This window comes from Eimeria acervulina, genomic scaffold (assembly GCF_000499425.1).
Source record: "Eimeria acervulina Houghton genomic scaffold, Eah_scaff17, whole genome shotgun sequence".
Taxonomy (NCBI): Eukaryota; Apicomplexa; class Conoidasida; order Eucoccidiorida; family Eimeriidae; genus Eimeria; species Eimeria acervulina.
Genome location: NW_013550144.1, coordinates 21243 through 44901, shown reverse-complemented (window position 1 = coordinate 44901; position 23659 = coordinate 21243). Strand labels below are relative to the sequence as shown.

General features: G+C 50.2%; 4 protein-coding genes across 4 annotated transcripts; 2 read left to right on the top strand and 2 right to left on the bottom strand.

Moving 5' to 3' along the window:
- On the top strand, positions 1-3503 carry EAH_00004550 (sec1 family domain-containing protein, putative; the record flags this gene model as incomplete). Its single annotated transcript, XM_013396903.1, has 4 exons — positions 1-2411; positions 2610-2650; positions 2816-2855; positions 3044-3503. The coding sequence occupies 4 exons, from the start codon at positions 1-3 to the stop codon at positions 3501-3503; spliced, it is 2952 nt and encodes a 983-aa protein (XP_013252357.1).
- Positions 3504-4526: 1023 nt separating this feature from the next.
- Positions 4527-5547, bottom strand: EAH_00004540 (hypothetical protein; the record flags this gene model as incomplete). Its single annotated transcript, XM_013396902.1, has 3 exons — positions 4527-4674; positions 4882-4921; positions 5529-5547. The coding sequence occupies 3 exons, from the start codon at positions 5545-5547 to the stop codon at positions 4527-4529; spliced, it is 207 nt and encodes a 68-aa protein (XP_013252356.1).
- An 8227-nt stretch (positions 5548-13774) lies between these two features.
- Positions 13775-19610, top strand: EAH_00004530 (U5 snRNP-associated 102 kDa protein, putative; the record flags this gene model as incomplete). Its single annotated transcript, XM_013396901.1, has 13 exons — positions 13775-13986; positions 14148-14333; positions 14528-14712; positions 14869-15278; positions 15413-15536; positions 15656-15804; positions 16003-17373; positions 17607-17853; positions 18178-18236; positions 18451-18511; positions 18723-18913; positions 19252-19423; positions 19564-19610. The coding sequence occupies 13 exons, from the start codon at positions 13775-13777 to the stop codon at positions 19608-19610; spliced, it is 3414 nt and encodes a 1137-aa protein (XP_013252355.1).
- A 192-nt stretch (positions 19611-19802) lies between these two features.
- Positions 19803-23659, bottom strand: EAH_00004520 (hypothetical protein, conserved; the record flags this gene model as incomplete). The annotated part of the gene is made up of 8 exons (XM_013396900.1): positions 19803-20226; positions 20335-20668; positions 20950-21323; positions 21573-21976; positions 22152-22360; positions 22687-22953; positions 23236-23320; positions 23516-23659. The coding sequence occupies 8 exons, from the start codon at positions 23657-23659 to the stop codon at positions 19803-19805; spliced, it is 2241 nt and encodes a 746-aa protein (XP_013252354.1).

Sequence of the window (23659 nt, the reverse complement as noted above, 5' to 3'; positions counted from 1 at the left end):
ATGCGGCCTGAGTTGGGGAGCAGCACGTCGCCTACGCCGGCTGCAGAGAATGGGTCTTGTGAAGTTTCTTCTTCTTCTTCAGGAGCATCTGATGTATCTGCATGTGGGGGGGTGGATGTCGTGGGGAGTACCGTTGCAGCTGTCTCAGCGCACTACCGGCGTATGTTCCTGGATGGTTTGAGTACGATAGAGGGGTTGAAGTTGTTTATACTCGAAGATAGCCTGGCGTGTCCTCTTTCTCATCTCATTGACGCTCATTCTTTGCAACAGCACGGGGTAGAGCGCTGCTTTGCTTTGGCGGCTTTTCCTATTTCTCTTTCTGCTGTACCTGCGCAGACAGCCCGCGCCCCCACAGTTGTATTTGTCTGTCGCGCTCGTCTCTCGCGTCTTCCTCTCATTCTCCGCCACATCAACTTCATTGAACAGAACTTTCCCCAAGCGCAACCCCCGCCTGCACCAGCAACAACAGCAACAGCAGCAGAAGCTGCTGCTGCTACATCTGGGACGACTTCCACCAGAGGGGACCCTGTGCTGCTGTGGCAGTTTCACCTCCCACCGATCGCAGCAAAGAGCGGCAGGAGATATGTTGTTGTTCTTCTGCCTGAATCTTCTGAATTCATTGTGAGTGAATTTCGCCGTCTCCTCTCAGCCCCAACAGCAACAAATGCGCACGCAGAGCAGCAGCAGGCCGGCCATTCCTCGTTGCCTGCTGCTGCTGCTGCCCTCATCTCCAACTTGGGGAACTCGCTGCTTCCTGTCAGTGCCAACAACGCCACTCAGGACAGCACGGACTTCAGCAGCAGCAGCAGTAGCAGTGTGAGCCCAGACTGTGTGGCGGTGACGCACTGTCCTATCCAGCTGTTTCCTGTAGAGCGCGACGTGCTGTCTCTGGAGTTGCCAAACTTTTTCAGGGCATATCACGGACAAGGAGATGTCTTTCTGTGCAAGACTGTAGCAAATGCGATTGATGTACTGCAGCAGCAGCAGCAGCAGCATCCGCTGCACCAGCATCCGCTGCAGCAGCCGAAGCAGCCTCATCAGCGACTCATTCCGCATCTCCGGTGTATTGGGAGCGCAGCAAAGGCTGTGAGTGACTTTCTGATCCAGAAGCGTAAGCAGCAGCAGCAGCAACAGCAGCGGCAGGTGCTGCAGCGGTTTGATGATCCGTGCTTGGGGGGCCACTTGGAAACGCAGCAGCCGTCTCCTCCCCCAGTGCCTCCCGTGTATTCAGTTTTAGATGCAGAGGACTGCGGCGCGTCGCCTCCTTTTGTCTCTGGCGGCAGTTCCCTTCTTCGCTTTGCTACAGCGGAAGAAGCAGAAGCAGGAGAGGGGGCGTGGGTAGCAGGCAGCAGCAAAAGCAGTAGCTTGTCTCTCCCGCATGCACCCCATATGGCTGTTTTGTTTGATAGAAGAGTTGATCTCATAACTCCTCTTTGCACGGACTTCACTTACCAGGGACTCCTTGACAGTACTCTGGGAATCGAAGGCGCAGGCCTTGAGGTCCCAAAACACCTCCTACAGCAGCAGCAGCAGCAGCATCAGGAACAGCAGGAACAGCAGCATTCGTTCAGCGACGGTGTGGTATCTCCCTTGTTGTCATCATCGTCAGGGTCTTTAGGAGTGAGTGTGTTGATAGAGAGAGGCCGAGGGCAGCGCGTGCCTTTGTCTGGTGATAGCCTATTTAAAAGTCTGCGGGACTTACACCAAACAGAAGTAGGAGCTGTGCTGCATCGCATCGCTAGTGAGATAAAGGAGACATACAGATTAAAGGACCGCCTCCGTACCATACAAGACATCAGCTCATTTATGGTGAAGTTCAAACTTAAGCAACAAGAGCACGCATCTCTCAGCCTTCATGTTAAGCTCGCATCATTTATTGCTGCTGTCTCTAGAGACCCAAACTACCACAGCAGACTCTGTCTAGAAGACAGGCTGTTGCAGGGCACTCTGGCCTTAGAACCCGGGCTACTGCTGCTACGCAGCAGCAGCAGCAACAGCAACAGCATCACGGAGCTTTTCGAAAAGCTAATCGACGAGTCTGCAGCGACAGAAGCTGCTGCTGCTTCCGGCTGCTGCTCAGCAGCCGCCACCACCCTGGATGAGGTATACAGACTGCTGTGTCTCTACTCGGTGACAGCAGGGGGAATCAAGGCAGCACAACTCAAGCCGCTGCTGCATGCACTGGTACAGCAGCACGGGACTCGTGAGCTGCGGCGCGTCGCCAGTTTGCAGCAAGTTGGGCTGCTCCGAGAGCAGAATCCCCTCAAAAAAACAAAAGCAAGTGGAGGAGGTAATGCTGGGCCCGAGGCCTGGAAGTTCGTGAGGGAAAAATGCAAGCTAATGGTCGATGAACAAAGCGCGATGACAGACATTGCTTACGTCTGCTCTGGATATGCACCTCTCTCAGTCAGGTACGCGATGCATTGCTGTATTGAGAACTCAGCTGCTAGAGGCAACCAACTCAGCTGTATAGGCCCGCACAGCAATTACACCTCATGTGTATATGCACACCAGGTATTATACGTGCAGCCACCTCAACTGTAATGCAGGTGCCTCAGCTGTATGTGCACCGCAGCTGTACAGACGCTCACTTCACCTGAACACCTCAGCGGTATAGGCACCCTCCGTGTTATATTGGCACTTAAGCTGTGTAGGCACCTCAGGCGCACAGGCGCCTCAGCTGTGTAGTCAGTCATCTTCGGCGTATTTCCAACAGAGGTGGAGGGAGAGCACGCTGATCCGTATAGGCAGCGACAGTGTATAGGCAGTTTCAATCAAGTCTTTGCTGCAGTATGTTTGAGAGTCTGCGGTGTAGCGATGGCACCTGTGGGAGGACTGCGTCTGCGTTCCATTGGGTAAATATCTGCTTCAATGTCATTGATGTTTGAATGATGACAGTCGTCTGCGCGCATGCATATAGTTGATAGTTGGGTTTCCTGCGGAGGCAGGAGGATTCTATATCAAGCAATAGCCAAACTACTGGCAAGCCATCAGTAACGCTTTGAATAGTGCCCCCAGACGCTGCTGCGGGGTGTATTCATAGGTTGCTACAGTTGTTGCACGAGACGCCTTCGGGCTGGCGGGCGATTCCCGACGTGTTGAACAGTTTGTGGGGCCCTGCTCTTGAGATCCGTCAGCAGCAACCCCAGCTGCAACCGGGGCAGCGGAGGCGGCAGCAGCAGCAGCCACAGCAGCAGCAGCAGCGGCAACAGCACCATCAGCAGCGAGGGCCGGGGGTAGGTTCAGGTGAAGTGGAGGCTGAGGGCGCAGGTGCTGTTTGCAACGCCGCTGATCCTCCCCCGCTGCTGGTGTTGATGTTCTACATTGGAGGAGTAACTCATGCAGAGATAGCAGCAATAAGGAGGCTAAACCAAATAGAGATGCAGGGGTCTGTGAAAACAGACAGAAGACCCGAAAATACGAAAGTGCAGTACCTCATCATAACAACAGAAATCCTAACCGCAAGACAGCTGTTCAAAAGCATGATAGAAGACATCGACTAAACAAATGCAGCTCCCTAGACGCATCAGCAACTACAGTGGCAAACCCATCCAAACGCAGCGTCGTAAAACCGCCGACAGATAGGGCAAATGAATGTCGCGAAGAACGGCGAACGCAAGTCACCCTGCACTGACCAAGCTGCTGGCCAACATCCCACGCAAACTGGTGGAGGGACAGTTGCAGCAATAGATAGCTGCAGCAATGGCAACAGCTGCAGCAAAAGCTGCAGCGATAGGTGGTCGTTAGAGCACCAGCTGATGCTGCCGCCTGTGCCGCGACACCCAACAGCTCCTGCAGCCAGCCATGTAGCGGCAACGCCTGCAGCTGGAAGCCCTGCAGCAACGGGAGTTGGACTTGCTGGGTGTTTGTTTAGCGTTAGTTGTTTAGTGTCCGTTGTATGCATGTTGCTCTGGTGGAGAGAGAAAGTTGGTACTGGTGAGCCCACGCGAAAGAATATCAAGGCCAGAGGAACTGTTCCTCTTTGTATCATTTTGTTCATCTGTTTATCTGTGCCGCCCGCTGGTGCTTTATTGTCCTTGCTGTCAAAGTCTATTAGGTTCATTAGATCCGAGACCAAATGCAAGCATGAGCCCCACTGATTACAATAATCCATTACACTACAGCCCCAAACCTTAATTTCGGTGGCCCTACATGCATGCAATCCAAACTGCTCTGTGGAGTGTACCGCAGATGCCTAAATGATGGGGAGGAACTGTACACATCTGCTGTAGTTTCATCAGCGTTTGTTGCAACAAGTCCGCCATGATGGACAGAGCAGAAGAAATGCCCAACGAAGAAAGCAGAAAAACTGCTTTTTCCCGGGGGGTTACAGGCGAGGGGACAGACAAATAGAGGAGTTGTTGTTGGCCTCATAGTAAACCAGATATAGTGCATCATAGCATCATCATGATGCATCACAATACCTAGTATACCATGATGCATCACAGCATCAGAAGCAGTCACTCGCCCCCAAACACAACCGCTGTGACTCTCTGAGTGGCTACGCCGATGAGAACTATTTCTTCTTATCTTGCAGTAGGTTGCTGCTGTTGCTGTTGCCGTAGTTGCTGTTCAATCGCTGCCGCTGGTGATGCTGCTGCTGCTGTCAGCGTGTAACGTTGCTGCTGTAGGGGTAGCGAGGAGCGCAGCACGGAAAAAAAGTAAAGGCGAAAGCTGGAAAGAAGAAAAAGCAGTAAGGAAAGCATGCACGCGTCCTCCATCAAACGCATTCATCATCTGCATGCATGCATGCTGAGACCAGCAGCAAAACTACCCTCAAAAGTCTGTCGTCTGCGTCCCTACATTTGGCCTTTTCCAAATTCCGAAAGTAACCGCACTTCGATACTCCTCAGGCAACGCAGGGAAAAGCAACCAACTGACCCAAATACCGGCTGGCACTGCCCAGAGGCCAACGCGAGACCTGAGAAAAATAAGAGAAAAGGATTTACTCAACTGTAAATGGCAGAAATGCAGCATATGCATTTAACCATGTGTAAACGGCAACCAGAACATAATATATGGATTTGTTAAAGTTTGCACAACAGGAATATATCGATTCTAGTTGAAGGTATGCGTACACAGTGCTGTCGATACTTATACTTACAGTCGGATACATGTATATAAAGAGCAAGAGTTCATAATGTCACGGACACCGTATCTTAAAGTTTCACCGGAAACGATTACATCATAAACACGCACACACGCATTCATTGAGTCTCTTCCGTTCTGTCCAACAACAGACTGCCCGAATGGCAGACTGCCCCTGTAGTATCGCTTCATCAGAAAAAAAAGGAAAATGCGCAACAGAAATAGAAGAATGCACCGCCAAACGAAGATAAAATGCAGCAGGAGTCAAATTTGGCGTGTATGTACGTCAATTGGATCATCAGCGGTTGCTGTTGCGTGTGGTGACGGCGACCTGAGTGGACACTTCCACGGAATCCCTCTAATAATCTTCAGACAGGTATCTCAGAGTATTTGTAAATGCTCCAAAGGGTTTTAACTACATAAAATTCGTAAAAACGCACCCAACTTGATACCAGGCATAGTGCCTCCGCTGCTGAAACTGCGCCGTAGAAGCCCAAAGTTTCGCGTACACCGCCCGAGACATTGCGGTTGATTTGGATTATAAAAAATGATATTTCTGGGATTCTCTAGCATCTATAAAGACGATGTCCACAGAAAATCGAACTTTCATCGCCGGCATGCACAGCAGAAACAGCACGCTTGCCGTCGGGGCTGCGGTCGCTCAGCCTGTCACAGCAAAAGTGTATATCTTTCTCCTCTGCTACAAGAAAGGAAAGCTACTGCTGCTTGTATCGCTGTATTATTATTATATCAATATTTCCGTCCCTCTTCCCTCGATTATTTATTGATTGGGGGCGTGTGCGGATGTGGGTGTGGGTGATTGCTTGTGTGCGCGCCCGCATGTGATATATATATATATATATATATATATATATATCACTATATGTATATATATATGTATACATATGTACATATATACATATACATATACATATACATATATATATATACATATACACATATACATATATATATATATATATATACATATATATATATATACATATATACATATACATATATATATACATATACATATACATATATATATATATATATATATATGTATACATATATGTATATATATATATATACATATATATATATATATATGTATTTAGTGGATGTAGGCATAGTCATATATATGTATATATATGCACATGCACATGTATGGAGTTTGCTCTTTGAATAATCTTGATAATATTTGCTATTATTATTCATATTCATCCTAGCAGTTCACCTGTAACGAGATCCTGGGATGCCCTGAATGCTGTCACGTAACGCCCCCCGGAGTCCCTTCGTTCAGCACTTTCCCAAGCGTTTTCCTCCTTCCCCAGCCTTGAATTTGAAAGGCGGTTTTAAAAGAAGTACCATAGCATACAGACAGCAACCATGCTACACAACCGCACCAGCCTCTAAGGAACGGTTGCGCGACAGCTTTAACACTTTACGCAACAACAAGCCGAGAAAAGGCTGACACCCAATTTCACAGTCATATAAATTTTTCTTTCATGTAACAGCGCCTCCAAGAACGTCCTAGTGCTCGAAAGCGCGATGGCACCAAGTTGGCTGGCAAGCTTGCCCTGGCCAAGGCTCTGTGTAGTGAGCAGCGTACTCTGCTGCTACTACATTTAACCTATACCCACCTACGGGCTGCGCACTCTAAATCTGTGCACTGAACTCAACGAATATTCCATGAATTGACCTGAGTTGCAAAATACGGCCCTTACAACATATTCGGGTCCCCCCTTCTCCAAAATGAAAAATTGAAGAACAAATTTGGCTTCCAATGCGTCAGTGCGTAGGCTGTAGTGCCAGCCTCACAATCAGCCCCAAACCCTTGATTGCCACTAGCAGCCTGGTAATCTGAATTTCTGTCTAAACCTATTTGATATACGTCTGATATTATAATATTTGTACACTCCGGCAGGATAGACCTCTAGAGGTTTCATATGAGGTCCATTGCCGTGCCTGTGCACTACACCCTGGCCCAATCAGAGGTTGCATGGACGGATCTCGGGCAAGGAGTTTGAACACAAGATCAGCCTGTTTTTAAAGGACTAAATATGAAAAAATGAAATGATCTCTGCATGCATCTGTTAAGCAAGCTGAACCATAGTAGCCCCTGCGTCTCTCTGGCACTGGCCGACGTCTATTGGTGTCCAGAGGGAAGTTAGCGCGTTAGGAGTTAAACGTTTAGGGTTTTAAAAACAATTGTTCAGCAGCATAACAGCATATCTCTACGTCTGTCCCCGCTGCGTAGAGTAACAAGGAGGGGCATGCCTCAAACTCCACTAGCCGCTACACCGCGGAGACGATCGCTCATCTACGAACACCGTGCTTAGCGGTGAAAAACCTCAGATGCAAAGGTGCCATCTTTCTCACCAAACCGCACACTACACTAGACAAATGAATCACCATAACATTTTCATTCGTTTTGCAACTCAGCAAGATCCATGCGTACTGCCCAGTACCCATGGACTGTTTTGGTATGCTGCTGCTCCCGCAAACTAGCGGAAAGATTAACTGGAGCAGAACCCTCAGCAGCTGCGTCAGACCGTGTTCGTGTTGCTGCTGCATTTGCTACTGCTGCAGCAGCTGCATCTGCCACTGCTGGTGCTGCTGCTGCCGCTTTCCAGTATCTGCTCCCAAGGCCGCTCCTGAGGGGCCTTCTCCTGCTGGTGCCTCTGAGATAGGTATGTAAAGGGAGAAGCAAAAATTGCATGACCCACCAATAGCTTGTGTAGTAGGTGGAAAGGGACTCCCCTGAAAGCCCCAAGTGGCACTATCTTGCCCGAAAGCATGAACAAAAATCACTGTATTAGTAGCACAGCTGAGCTAGTAGCAGGTAGTAGGCAGAGGAGGAAGAGTAGATCATAACGCAAAAAAATGGACTTCAAGGGGGTGCTACGAAGTGGCATACACGCCCCTATACGCCGGTGACAGCGCTATTACCAACAACTTCCGCTAAATGGCCCAGCTTTCGCTGCTCTGCTCACACCCACGATTGCCATGAGCCCCTCTATCTCAACTAATGCTCGAAAATATTCCAGACGAATTACTTCTCACAAGGGGCCCTCGGAAACCCAGTCGTGTTTGTTTTCCTTGCCTTTTAAAAAAATCCCGATTTCTTTGGCCTCCGTAGGTTGTTACCCGTGTGTCCACCATGTAATTGTGGTCCATTTGCGCCCTCTCGCAATGCCGTCGCTGCCGGTCTGCTGGGAAAGCTTGGGAAGTATTTCGGTGATTCCCTGGACCGTTTGAAAAAGGCAGCCTTGATGGTACGGTGACGTCCCCTTGTTGGGGATTAGGTGGAGGATGTGTGTCAACGCCTTTACCGAAGAACAAATAACAAAGGTCTCTACCCGCCGTAGGGCGAACTTTTCCGGCTTCTCACCGTCCTGGTCCCTTCGAGGAACGTGAGCATCCACTGAAGGCAAGCTACCTGGGTTAAAAGTAATTGATGAGCGTCGTCTGTCGTACTTTATTGACTGGCATTCTAATGCTTTTCCCTCGCATTCACGCACTTCTGCTGCGTATGGAACCCAGAACCAGCTGCCGCACGGGGTTGAATTCCAACAATCGGATCTAACGCGGGGTCAGAGAACGGTGTTGCGGTGTAGATCAGGGGAGTCGGAGAGCAACGAATTGAAGAGAGCACGCTTTACGCACAAGGAAATTAAGGCACTTCGATTAATTTTTGCTGGGAATAAAGTGGCAAAAAGTGCGAGAGCGCGCAATTGGTGCATACAGTTCGGCCATCTGCCTGCGAACGGTTCTCAGCGGTCAGAGGTCATGTTATGCTTAATATTAAGCGACTTCATCCATTCGTTCCAGAGGCTGCTAACTAAGTTTGGCTCCTGTCGCAATGATTTTTTCCAGGAAACCATCTAGATTCCCCAGATGATTATTAATAACCGGGCTACTCCCTCTGCTGTAACCGAACATGAACAGGTGAGGGAGCGGGCATTCTTCCAGAGTCTCTTCCGGAGTCTATCCAGGACAACGTAGATGCTATAGGAACCTCTTGCTGGTGGTAAAATCACCATGAAATACGGTGATATATCCGCTCAGACCGGTTTGGGAATCGGGAGGCCCTGCAAAAGTCCAGGTTGGAGATTGATCCGCAGCTCTATCTGCTGGCATTCCGGACAAACGAGGTCATACGCCTTGCTGGGGGGCACGTTATAGGCTACGAATAGCTCGTGGCCACCCGCGATTGCTTTATTGACCCCGCCATGGCCTACTATAGCATGCTCGTGCGTTTTCCGCAAAAACGCTTATCTGCGAAGCGAAGCGGGAACGTATAACGGGCGGAGTCCAGGCTTTGTGTGACACCACAAAGGATTGCTGTCTACGCTGCACCGCTCAAACCGCCTTTTCTATTCAGATTTGCAAGAAGTGCAGTCGGATGAACATCTAAAGAGTAAGGAAATACACTTTAACGAGAGAAGGGGAACCATCCCAGACAAGAGCAGTTACAAAACGCAGTGCCTGGCTTGTATGGAGCCGGAAGAGTGCATCAGCGAACTCCTTGTTATCGTCCTTTATCTATTTGACCATAAAACGATTCTGCGCGAGCGGGAAGGGTCACCTAGGGACGCGTTCATTATCGTACTCTTGGAAGCTCTTCGTCAGGTGTGCCAGGGAGTTTTGATCGATGTCAACGACAATGTGCTTGCCATATGGATTTTGTTGGCATTTTTTTCTCCTCATCAGGCAGCGTAGGATTTTCCCTTACAAATGGATAATTTTGCTTTCTTTCCTTGGAACGGTGGAAGTAGTAAAAGTCTATTGGTGCTTCGTGCCGTTGTTGGCGTGCTAAGGGAGAATCACCCTAACTGCGGTGTTACTGGCATCGTTAGTAGGTAGAAGGGTTCGTCAAAACCAAGGAACGCCAGTTCTTCTGGCGATAACAGGTGAATAATGTGGCTTCTGAGGTTGCACCGTCGCTCTCCTTCCAAAAAGATCAATTTGCTGCTTAAGTTGATCCGTATGAGGGGCGGCAATGCGAAACACTCTAGGGGCAAAGTTGCTGGAGTGCGATACTCTACAGGAGTTCTGAACGTCCGTCCAAGTGTCCAGCAGCTGCTACCTCTGAACTTTCTCTATCTTTCCCGGATCTGGTTCGGCAGCTGCCTCAGACGCACGAAACCGTAGGGAGCTAGTCCTTTGCATGAAAAATTGGCATCTTTGTGCTCTGACGAACCACTAGTTCTCACGTAGCACTTGCAGAGCACGCCGTTGGTGCTGCAGGATTAGTGAACAGCGCTCCCCGTTTCTACTACTTTTGAGTCCTATGCATACTGCTAGGTGCAAATTCGATGTATAAGCATTATAGTCAGCGTATTACCCTTAAATTAACCTAATATACCAAATTGCAGTCTCTAACCTGTGTCCGGGTCCAATTGCCCTCAAGGAGGAAGAGTCAATAATTCTTCAGTCGATGCGGACCCTTTGCGGGTCAACGTTTCACAGCCAGCCCGAGACCCGGGGTAGCTGCCGAGAACCCTTACAGTGGTGGCCTTATTTCCTGTCTAAAGTGACTTGATTTATTTGTACTAGTATATTATTTGCACTTTCTGTGCAGGATAGAACTCTACAGCACCAATTTAAGTACCATTGTAACGCTTGTGCATTATAGCAGGCGCCCCTGCGCTTTCAAGCTAAAAGCAAACGCTTCTCCCTTACACAAAACCATGCATTCCTTATTGATTACCCTTAATAAATCGTGATTTACCTGTCGTTGCAAGCAGGTAGGTGCATTAACAAGCCTAAAGGACACACACTTGTACTCTACTCCGCGTGCAAAGGTATGGAACGTAGTCGTGTGCATCGGGTCGCCACCTACTGGGATCTGCCAAATCCCACCAAAATCAAATGATAAATAGACTCCATAACCCTGCATGCGGTGACGCATGACGAGTCGTCTACACGAAGCATCAAAGACTTTTGCTCTTCCGTGAGCTTCTTGACGCTCAAGTTGACGCCCATGCGCCACCCCAAGTCTTTTTTCTCCTAGCACCGGCCAATGTGCTGTGTAGTTGATGATTGAGCCTTTCTCTTTCTCAGCAGTTTATCTGTTTGTTACTCGATTTCTTCTTCAAGATGCGGAGGTCGTCTGGACTTCGAAAAAAACTTTGAACCTCACCGGAAATGAGTTCGGCGCGGTGCATTGGACGTCCAACAACTGGCCAGCGCAAAGGTCCTTGTTGTTGACTACATATGTGAACATAATTAAGAGCCTGGTTATGCACACAGTTGGCTCGGGGTTCTTCTGTAGGCCTAGTTGCCACCTCTTCCGTTCTCGCCAATGCGCAGCGCATTGCGTGGGGGCCACGGTGTTTCTATACAGATGTGTTAGTTCCCCTGTTGGCTCTGTTCGAATTTTTGCTTCTGCAGTTACATTGTGCCCTTCAGACGTCCGCAACCTCGAGTTATGTGCCGTTAATTACTGCAGAAGCACCAGATGCGCCTCTCGGTATGTTTCGCCTGCTTTCTAGGGGCAAAAAGAAATCAGCTGCTGTCGATTAAGGCCTTCTAGCCGTCTTGGGGTGGGGGTAGCATTCGCAGCTTCACCATCTAGGCTCAAAATCCGGGTCATCGACAATATTTTCCCTTCTTTCTGAGATAGGGCGGCGGAAGTGGCGTTTGTTCGTCCTGTTGATGCGTAATCATTCTCTTTACTCGAGGAAGTCAGCGTTTTCTCCTTAATTCGAGCACCGCGCCCCAGTTGGTTATCGGGTGCCTCGCTCCTCGGGAAGGCCTGCACTGAATCATTGGTACAATAGGAGTAATCTTATCGATGGGGAGCTATATCGATCGCTTTCCTTGTTTAAGTTTTTCCATATCTCCATAGCATGCTCCCTTGACGTGGGAATAAACCTATGTCTCAGCACATGTTGGAAGGCCTCCACTCTCCGAATGTGCTTCAGAACAAGTTGCATAGATGTAAGCAACGTTGTCTTGCCCTCCTCCCAATATCGAATAGCAACTGCAACTCTTCGGGTGCACTTTAGAAGAGAAAATACTACCCCAGAGGAACCAGAAACTCCACTGCCCCCACATTGCGGCTCCCGCTGCATGTTCCCGTTTGGCAACGGCGGAGGCATTCTGCATGGATCGCTTTTGCACCAAAGCTACTTTCCGCTGGATGAGATACAGATACTCAGCTGGTGTAAAGGCAACGAAGCTCCCAAACGTTGGCCGCTTCCCCGCCAGAGGGCAGATCCTGATCATTCCGCATGATGCAAAGGGAGAGAAGGGGTGAAGACTTCCTAACTTTCTTGCAATTTGTAAAGGACCTGTGGTGCTAGTCACTGCCATACAGAAGGGCACCCTGGTGAGATGGTGGTACTCGTTGCTGCTAGCTGTTCCGATGAACCATGCGATGCTATCAACTGCATCGAGAGTCAGAAATCTCATTGAAAGACCATTGTCACCTACTGTCGGGAAAGAAAACTTTAGATAACAGTTCCGAAAAACTGCTGAGCGCCTCTCCCAAACTCATATTCTATGCACAGCGACTCAACTGTCTAGGGCTGAGAGAGGGGTGGCTCACTGACATGAACTGCAACGCATCCCGTTGCAACTAATGGCTCAAGGCACCTTCACATTCAAGCGCGGCGGAACCCCAGCTCCGCTGTCTACGCCAATACTGTAAAATATTGCTGCACTTCTGCTTGTGTGCAGGCTAACACCAAAACACAGACGTGTACATATGCTAACATCGGCCAGGCCACTCTACAATGCGCCACGCCTTTACCGGATCTGCGCAAGCCGCAACAGTTCCAAACCAGAAACCTATAACAAACCCTTCAAAAAAGGTTATAGTCAGTATTATTTTCCTACACCGCATTCTCAGAGTGGAAACTGGAGCAGTCGGGGAGCGCTGCACTTGGTAAACCCACGCTTAAACAGCACACGGCCTGAAAAACCGCGTCCTCAAATATCCACCCTGAGCTCTTCAAATTATGCCACTCTAATAAAGGCTCTAAATGTGCTTAACGCCATTCTAAAAAAGCCACAAAGATACGCTCACTCGTTTTGTCCATGGCTGGACGCTTTAAGGCAGTATCGAGGGGGCTGCCGGGGGGCTGGCGCTGCTTGAACGCATGCATTGCATTATAACCTGCGATGGCAATGTTCAGCTTTCTGTGAAGGCGTTGTACCATTTACGCGAAAAGTGTTTCTTTTCCAGGCAAGACGTTAGAATGGTAGTTCTCCGCTGGCATCTGCCTCTGTGGTCCTAAACCCGTGCCAGTTCCTCGTTGCATACCCTCTGGCCGTGCCCGTAGCGAGAGCCCAATCTAGCCTGAGGGATATTTCTTGAGACACGGTGCGGATCACCCTTATCGGGGCAGTAGTGTCCTTGGCGAGGCGTATACTGCCTGTCAGACGAAGCCGGCACAGTTGTTGCTGATCGCCAGGAAATTCGGAGTCATTCTATCTAGCATCTTCGGATGCGCATGCGGCTATTAGCTGCATTAGGTGACCAAGCGTGTTGCATCAAGCTCCGCACAAATGGAGCATTGTTTAGTGCAGTGGGGCTAAATGTGCTTGCTGATTTCAATTTGAAGCTTACATGCAGTTTCACAGGCGGCTTCTCGTTTGTATCTCTGGATGAATTGTTGTTGACCACTACGCATTCGGGAGGGCGGATTCGCTTATTGGAGCATTCATAGAAATGTCCCGATCGCTGCTTCCGGGTGCTCGGAAGTTCGTTCCCACGGGAGCGAATGATACGCCGCTCCCGAACTATGTCCCCGGCCTCGGCCGTGGAGCTACTGCCTTCTCTACGAGGGCAGAGACAGCTCCTGCCCCTACAGCATCCAATGCAAAACTCAGAGAAATGCGCGATGCGGCATCTCGCGCGGAGAGCCAAAGGCGAGCGAATGAGTAAGCTCTGGTCTGGTTGGGGGAAGTTCCTCCTGGCTGTCATGCAATCTGCGCATGTTACCTCGGTAATGATAGGAGAGTAGGTGTAAGTTTGTTAGATATAATTTAAGGACACGTTTACTCTCACTTTTGGTCCCCGTATGTCGCTTTGTGTTGTTTAGGCTTTTTGGGAAGCCCCCACCTGGATATATCCCCGGCAGGGGGCGCGGCGCGACTGGGTTTGCTGGTGGTGTAAGTCGTGATGATTCCATAGACTACACGCAGGGAGCTGCTGATAAGAGTGACTTGAGCGATGCGAATTTCGACCCCTTCACTGGCTATGCCGAGAACCTGTTTAATGATGCAGAGTGAGACATATTCGTGGGTCTCCGGCTTAGTTGCATTTCTTTAGCATGTGCTGCACTCTCTCTTCACGGGTACGGGGGTATTCTGTAGCAGCGCAGTCATTTTCAAGGTGGCTCCTGAGGCTGCCCAACTAACTGCGAGCAACCTGCTACCTACGTGATATCCGAAAAGCCCATGGGAAGTGCTGTTGTTGTAGGTACGATGAGGAAGACAGAGTGGCTGATGAAGTGTACGAGTCCATAGACCAACGGATGGATGGGCGCCGCCGGTCGCGTCGAGAGGCTAGACTTAAGGAGGAAATCGCAAAGCTGCGCGCGGAGAAGCCAACAATACATCAACAATTTGCAGACCTCAAAAAGGGATTGACCAGCGTCACACAAGGTTAGCTCACTGTGCCAAGGCTCCTTCGGAAAACACGAGAACTTGAGGAGCTTGCAGCTATTAGCATCTCACTCAGGTGATCTCACTGCTGACGCGTGCCTTACTTCAAGATCCTCAAAGGGGATGGCATGATAGCTCTTTGCTTTGTCGCTGCAGAGGAATGGGAGTCTATTCCGGACATTGGGGATTATACGTTGAAGCGGAAGCAGAAGAAGCAACAGATGCTAACCCCTGCTTCGGATAGGGGGATATTAGAAGCTCGCAACCGCGAGTCTTTCTCTAACTCGATTGCGTCCGCAGGGTCCGCCACTCCCATCGGGTTTGGAATGGCAACACCCCTAATGGCTGGAGGCTTGTCTACCCCCCTTGGCCTGCAGACTCCTCTGGGCATTCAGACTCCTCTGGGTCTGCGCACGCCAATGGGAAGCAGCACTCCGTCTCTAAATGACCTTGGCGAAGCCCGCGGGACAGTGCTTTCTGTTAAGCTTGACAAGGTGATGGATAGCATTTCGGGCCAGACTGTTATCGACCCCAAGGGATACCTTACTGACCTCAACTCCATGCAGGTGCGGCCTTCCTGAATAGCGCGCTGTTGTTGAATGCGCCTTAGATAGACCTGTCATCACGCATCCGTATGCTGGGGGATCCTGTAGTGGCCCATTTCTTGCCTATTTTTAGCTAGTATGTTGCCTGTGCTCAGCTGCAAAGTGACGCAGATATTGCGGACATAAAGAAAGCAAGGACTTTGTTGAAGTCGGTGATCTCTACCAATCCCAACCATGCGCCGGGCTGGATTGCAGCAGCGCGTTTGGAAGAGCTTGCAGGTGCTGTTTGGCTAGTTGTTCCTTGCTGGCTTGGCACAGCCCACTTGCTCTCATCTCTGGGAGTCACTTCGTCGCTTAACTTATGAGGTGTCCAGTTGTGTGTTGCTTTTTTGAACCAGGGAAACTGCAGACTGCTCGCGAGTTGATATCGCTGGGATGCCAGCGATGCCCGAAGAGCGAAGACGTTTGGCTTGAGGCTGCCCGTCTCGAGAAGCCCCGCAATGCTAAGGCGGTACTTGCAAAAGCAGTCTCTGTGCTGCCGCACTCGGTAGGCGAAGCTTTTGGCTCTCCATGTTAAGAGCAACCACTGCTCGGGCCCAATCCGATAGGTCTGCATACCTCCCACTGTTCTTTGCGCGTTCCCGATACAGTGATCGCACTTCTGTTTTCTGTGTTACTTTGATTTCCATATGAGTTGCGTGTGCGTGCCGTTTCACTGGTCTGGCATCTTGCGTGTATGCGACAGGTTCGTTTGTGGCTGGATGCCTACGCAAGGGAGAAGGACATAAACGATAGGCGTTTAGTGCTACGAAAGGCTTTGGAGTTTATCCCAAATTCTGTCCGGCTTTGGAAAGAAGCGTGTAGCTTAGAAGATGAGCGGAACGCCCGGATATTGCTGACTCGGGCTGTTGAGTGTGTCCCGCAGTCTCATGAGATGTGGCTGGCTTTGGCACGACTAAGCACTTATGAGGAAGCCCAAAAGGTCTTAAATGAAGCGCGCAAGAAGTGCCCGACGTCTCCCGAAATATGGGTGGCTGCGTGCAAACTGGAGGAAACTCAAGGGAACGAAAAGATGGTTCAGGTCATTATTGGGAGGGCCGTGGAGAACTTAATTGGCCGCGGGGTTGCTCAGACTAGGGACGTGTGGCTGAAGCTAGCAGAAGAAGCTGAGAGTTCTGGATTCCTGACGACCGCCCAGGCGATTATCAAGGCAACCATGAAAGTTGGAGTCGAGGGCATCAATGCAAAGCGCGTCTGGAGTGAGGATGCAGAGGAATGCCTCAGCAGGGGCTCCATAACTGTGGCAAGGGCTTTGTATACCCATGCTCTCGAGCGACTGAAGACGAAGAAAAGTTTATGGTTGGCGCTTGCGGACCTTGAAACTAAACATGGCACTCGGGAAGCTCTAGAGAAGGTGCTTCAGAAAGCTGTTACTTGCTGCCCGAAGGCGGATGTCTTGTGGCTGATGGCAGCAAAACAGCAGTGGCTTAAGGGAGATATCAACGCAGCACGCCGCATTTTGGCCGAAGCATTTTCTCATAACGAAAACAGCGAGGCGATATCTCTTGCTGCTGTAAAGCTGGAGAGGGAGAACAATGAGTTTGCACGTGCCAGGAAGCTCCTTAAACGTACACGGCAAAACATTAACACGGCAAACGTCTGGATGCAGTCCATCCAGCTCGAGCGGCAACTGGGTGACTATGACGCTGCGATTGCCCTGGCAGATGAGGCAGTGAAGCAACACCAGACCTTTGCTAAGTTGTGGATGGTTCGTGGGCAACTGCACGAGGAGCACCCAATCCACAGAGACCTGGCGAAGGCCATTGACGTCTTTCGTGAAGGCACTGTGTGCTGCCCGCGTAGTGTGCCGCTGTGGCTATGCTGGGTGAACTGCGAAAGGAGCCAGAAGAACTGGAACCGGGCCCGTGCAGTGTTGGAAAAGGCTAAACTGCGCGTTCCAAACAGTCCGGAGCTCTGGTTGGCGCTCGTACAAGTTGAGGTAGACTCGGGGAACCGGGAGGTTGCGCAACATGTTGCATCTAAGGCTATTCAGGCGTGTCCTAATGCAGGCATCATATGGGCGGAGGCGATTTTCCTTGAGGATGAGAATGCTCAAGTAGGGGGAGGGCAGATGCATGTCTGTTCAATTACGTATCAGTGGCTGTTTAGTGCACTGCGCAACTTCACTTAGTAGCTAGCATCAGTTGGTAGTCGAGTCATTCTGCTAGGCGGTGCTGAGATACACACAGTCGTGAAACGCATGAAGCGTGTGCGGCATTTGAGTTTCGTATGTGCCTTGAACCAACCGGTTGTCCTCCCCGTTTGCTCGAACATCTTTGTATGCTTCAGACGCATAGGGCAGTCGATGCCCTCACCAAGTGCGAGAATGACGCGAACGTGATCCACGCAGTTGCTCGTTTGTTTTGGAAGGATCAGAAGATTGCGAAGGCCCGCAAATGGATGAATCGCAGTGTCACTCTTGACCCTTCGCTGGGCGACGCGTGGGCCTCGTTTTTAGCCTTTGAGATCGAACATGGCGGCGAGAAGGAGTGCATTGATGTGATCAATCGATGCGCTCTAGCACAGCCAAACAGAGGTCTGACCGTTGATTCTCTTTACTCTAGCATGGGCAGCACCTTCACTTGGAACCACCATCATACCCTCACGTGCGAAATTTGACTCACATTCCAACAATTTTTAGGCTTTTGATCACTTTTTTAATTGCATGATTAGCGAAGGCGCAGTGTGTAAAAACAGGGGGAGGAGAATACCTTAAATAGTGTACTAAGAAGGTGCTTTCCGTAGACAAGGCTGTTACAAAGGGGCGAACAAGCGCATTGTGGCATATAGCTGGGACAGAAGCCTGTTATCAGTATATCGTGTTCTATCTAGTCCGTTACTGTTGGGCATGTGCGTGCAGGCCTTGCGTGGAACAAGACGACCAAACAAGTTAGGTGCTGGTCTTTCTCACCAGCTCAGGTAAACATGCATATTCTGAAGGGCAGAAGCGGTTAGCACTGTCGACAGAACATCTTCGAGCGTCTCCATTGTGAACCGAATAGAAAGCAAACGTTTCCCTTGACCTTCACTCCTGTGCATCTAAAACTAAGTGACGAGTATAGCCAGCGCAACGCTGGTTTCCTGTCGTTCAGGCGACAGCGCACTATTTTTGGGCTTGAATGATTGTCCTCAGAAACTCAATGCCGTGCTGGAGTACATGTATCCCAACGCTTTGAAAGATGGCATATCCCAAGGTATGAGACAGTGAAGAAATGCGTTAGACAAGTAGATCCCGCGGAGGTTGGCTCTACTGACAGCGTCTTGCCACTGTTTGGCCTTTAAGGCATATTTCGCTCGGTATCCGCAGTCGGGGCTGCTTCCTGCTAGGCGTGCAGCTGCTCGTATTTGTTGTCGAAACACAAGTGGCTTCACCGCAGTTGTCTCTATCTGCCTGCTACGCTGCAGTGGTGCTGGATGCATTGCATGGAAAGTTGCAAAATGAACAACAAACACCTACAACTGCACAAACTCCCCCGGCCTCAGCGTCAACCACTTCCATGTCTGGGTCGAATCCGGCCAGCGCGCAACGCGGACGAAACGACAGCAATAAAGACCAGCAACGAGGTGACTCCTCAACGCCAGACAAAACGAGCAAGGTGCGTCATCGTCTAGTTGCTGTTTGCTGTGTGTAGTTCTTATGAGCAATATTTGTCCATATTGCCTATGTGGCACTGCAACGCCTGCGCCGTACTTAAATTGCAAGGCATGCCATGCCGGGCGCGTTCGCGTATATTTGTTTGCAGCCAAAACCTGACTCACCTCCACGAAAGCTGCCGCGCGGCGCTAATGCTGAAGACGTAGGCGTTGCCAAGGGCCAATAGCGGGCGTCCTAGGCGGAAGCACTGTGCATGGCGAAGCAGCTTGTGGAAAAGGAGAGGCCTGTGTCCGTGCGACGGCGACGCATTTGTGTCGTCGCAATTAGAAGCATGCTCAGACTGGATTTCCGGAAACTGTATTTGGCAAAGTTTTGCTACGCAGCTTTTGCGACTTCCGCAACGAAGAAGGCGACTCTGGTGCAACGGAAGGGGGTATTGTTACTCATGTCTTCACTCGCCTTTCCATGCCTATGGGAGGTGTTAATTTAACTTGGCACTTTACAAATGACTGTTCGCAGGACCAAGAATGGAAGTGTTCCGGAATGTATGGTTCTCTGAGCCCCGCAGCCTGCGGTCCATTTCGGCGGCTGCGGTTTCAACTGTATCACTGCGTGTTTTGCATACAGAACCTACTGCGCTGCCGCATGCAGCCCCTCTAAAGATTTACGATGTACTGCAGTACTCCCCGACCGTGTGAACGGGTTATCAGCAAGGGCAAACTACCACAAGAAAGCAGATAACTGATAAGAGTCCATCCGTAATGCCACAGCCGGTATATTTAACCCCGCAGAGGTCACAGTGCACTTCCTGTTAGGCGATGCTTCAGATCTGGGAACGGCAGGCCACTGGTCTTCGCTTGCGAAGTAGTCACACTTTTGCAGCCCCACCGTCAGCTGCATTGTTCTCCGACAATGCAAACCTGCACATACAGTAGACGGCCATCCAGCGCGCCTCGTAGAGACTCCACATTCTGTGGAATGAAGTCAGTGGAAACATATGATGTCAAAGTTGCCACCATGGAGTTCCTCCGAACGTGCTGACTTCTGAGGTCTGCAAGGTGGTCCCTGCCCAGCAGAATTCGTCGCTGAGATGTTATGAGGTAGCCCAAGGACACGCCCGATTTGACCCGAAGGAACGGAAATCGTGTGTCTCGCTTCAGCTGCGTACGGACGAGGGCCTGGGCGTCCCCCATCTGCGGGTACAAGAATAGATGAGTCAGGGCTTGCAGGACAGTATCCCTCGAGGGCACCACATATTCCCTCTGGCCATAAGCGGAGCGTGCAACCTCAATTCGCATAATAAACGCAGCCGCCCTGAGACGCAACAAGGCCAGGATCAGCTATCAGTCAAAAATGCTCATACCGCTACCGCTAGACAGCTGCTTTCAAGTAGTTGCTTACTGTTAAGGGCAAATCAATTACCTTAGGAAGGACGAAAGTGGCAGTTGCAGAGGTGGCAACGACGTAATTCCCACGAAAACTGCCGTGTTATGTCTCTCAAAGAGCTTGAAGTATCCGAGGTCAGAATCGCCTTCAGCCAACAGCGTATCGTAGCTGCTGGCCACCGCCCCAGACAGTAGCCGTGTATTTGTATTTCGTTCGATTGCTGCCACATAAGCAAGCTCATTTCTAACTCGCGACCGCAACTCGAGCAGTTCGAAGGGGCCGGTTGCATCAAATGACAAGAACGAAACGATGGCGGTGCCTAGCTGAGCAAGCCAGGTTAAATTCATCTCGCTCCCTTTAAATTCGGCCTCTGCATGCAAACAACGCAGCCCTTTCAACAAGCAACAATGAAACTGGGGAACCTGGTGTCAAAGGCTCATTCCAAGGAAGCTCCCTCCCTCTAGCACCCCATGAAATACGCTAGCTGTGCATCGAACAGTACCTAGAAAAGTGCTTCTCACAGCCACATGCAGCTGACCAACACCTGGCTACATGCTGAAAGCATCCCTCCCAGATGTCCAGATGAAGCTTGTATAGCAACTTGAAAAAATTAGCGGAGTATGGACAACTTGTCTGGGGGGATAGACTCACGCGGAGTTCTCCCGATGTAGGCAATCACAACCTTCTGGTCGTTGTTCGTGATGCTGAAATCTGAAGCTTTCAGGTGTGCCAGACGTCGAGTGAAGTGAAAACCAAAATGTTTGGCCGAAGTTACAACAGCGGGCTCAGTTGAAGCAAACACGGAAACCGGGGAGACTGCCATTCCAGCAACATTGGTTGATGCGACAACAATGCGCGTCAATAGCTGACTAATAGAAACTACGGAGTACTGAGATAGGCCGGGCTCCTTAAACAACGGTTCCACTGCAGCCTGAATAGTTCGCACTGACGGCTGAAGCTGCAGTCGGCCAGAACCACCGGGATACCTCGTATCTTGTTCGTCCACATGCACAAAAGTAGGGTAGCTGAGCATCGAACACAATGCATGCGAATAGCCACGGTTTATGCTGCTCTCCAACAGCGATGGCGTGCCTTGTGAATGGCCTGCAACTGCACATCTGCATCTACAGCCTGTCTACAAATAATTTGGCTGCAGGGAAAAAATGTGAGCACGGCCTTTATCTACAACAATATGTAAAATACTGGTGGACGAAATCGTGGCGAAAAGTGAAGCAACACCACCCTGCAAACCATTGTCTACGCTGTCATCTTACATGGCCCAAGATGAGTTTACCGAAGAGACGGCTTCGATTATCTTGCTGATCCAGCCGCCCGCTGTGGCGATCCCTGGATTAGTTGGATCCCGTGCTTTGCTGACATCAATTACAGCTACTCCCTTGTAACTGAGCTGCTCCACGCAATCCTCCATGATTGACTGAAAGTAAAGGTCTTCCATCCTTGAGTTCTTCACGAAACGCGTGAACTCTGTTTCCTTGACTGACATTGCAGCTCCCGCAGCACTTGCGTAACTGTCCATCTGAATACGCATTTCCTCCATAGCCCTTTCGGAGATTCGGATGGAATGGGCAGTTAGTTCCTTGTCCCAGTGCTGAACGCGCTCCACGATTTTATCATAGGCGTCGCATAGCTGCGCACCACGCAGCTCACAGGCAGGCAGCTGACCCTCACCATAACGCAGCAATACATTCCAAAATGTGCTTCAAGCATAGCCGCGCATAATACGGGAGCCTCTTCAAGATTCATCCCCGCCATTTTGACCAGTTCGCTTCACTCTTACATAAGTTGAATTTTCGGCGCCAGAACTAGTTCCTTAATTGTTCCCTTGCCCTCACCTGTTTGTACTTCCTTTCCATGAGATCCACTCGATGAGAACTAAGTGCCATTTCAGCACCATATTCGCGAGCGACCAGAACTCGTTCTTTAGGTGTGGACTTCAGGCGACTGGCAAATGCCCCGAACTCCTCCAGTGCAATAACAGAAACCATACGCACAGCGTCGCTCACCCGCATCCGTAGCTTCCCCAGACGCTCCCGGGTGGCACCTGCATCCCACAATAAGAGCACAAAGGGCGTCGCCATTAACTCAAGCAACACCGCCAATTATTCACAAAGGCAGCTCGCAGTGTCAGACCAGACGCCAGGCCGGCCACTGCAACTGCAAGAGCTGAACACTAGTTTCTGTCGGATGCATTTACCTAACGAAACAGCTTCGCCTCAAGGATAGTAATGTGATATTCTCATTCCACCGCATTAGCCAGTTGTGCAGTTAATATATTCTAAGTGTGCCTAGACTGACTTGCATGAAGCATTCATTGTTGGCGCTCTTCGCCCTACTATCAGTGCATAATATCTGGTGGCGCCTTCTCACCAGCGTTCTGAATGGCAGTGGAGCTTATAAGCTCCAGCAGTTCGCGATACTGCCACTTGAACATGGCGATTTTTCGCTTGAGTCCGTTTATGACTCTCTCTATTGCATCGGTTTGCTGCTTTCCTAGCTCTAACGAATTCATCGGAATCTGCACCAGCGCGTTCATGAGGTCGTGGTCCCTCTCAACATTCGACCACATCTCATCCTCCGCCTGCTCAAGTCGCTCGACTAAATCGGCTGTTAACATCACAATATGCAGCACAGCACCTGCATGCAGCACCAGCTCGAGTAATCCAAGTAGAAGAGGTTCCCATACGTCCTCGAGTGCATCCCATGCTGGTTTCCACGGTTAGCTGCTTAAGTCAATAGCCGATGCGTATCCACTGCACTCACTCTAGCCCCTCCCTAAAGTTACTACCATTTGCCCCGAATCAAGCAACAAATGCCTTCCAAATTAACTTCCCTCACAGTCAAAACTCCGTCCTAAGGTGCGAGCAAATGGTGCACACAGGCATTCCTTCAAAAACTGAAGGCTTAGCCGGGCCTCACCGAGGTCGGTGACGGGTGCCTCCCCAAACCTGCTTTGAGCGTCCAACATGTTGTTCGAACCCGAGAGTGGAGTGATGTGCTGTACCTGCGATACCGCAAGCATTTTTGTTGGACTTCACTCAAACTCGCTTCGCCACCCAAGCAAACGTCAACCTAGAAACTCGTTTCATGCTCAGCTTCCCCCAAATAAGCCGGACGCTATCAACAGCTGCATATCACTCATCCTACTTGCTTATTACCGTCAAAGCAGCTTAACATGATAAACACAATATGTGCGCACCCCATCGTCATAGTTCGAATGATCCGACTCCGACGAGTCCTCTTGATCTTCTGCAGCCCACACGAGGGCCACAATGAAATGCGCGGCAAGGCAGAACAGCCTTGCGCGCCAGGCGCAAAGTCGGAAACCTCTGCTGAAAGCCAT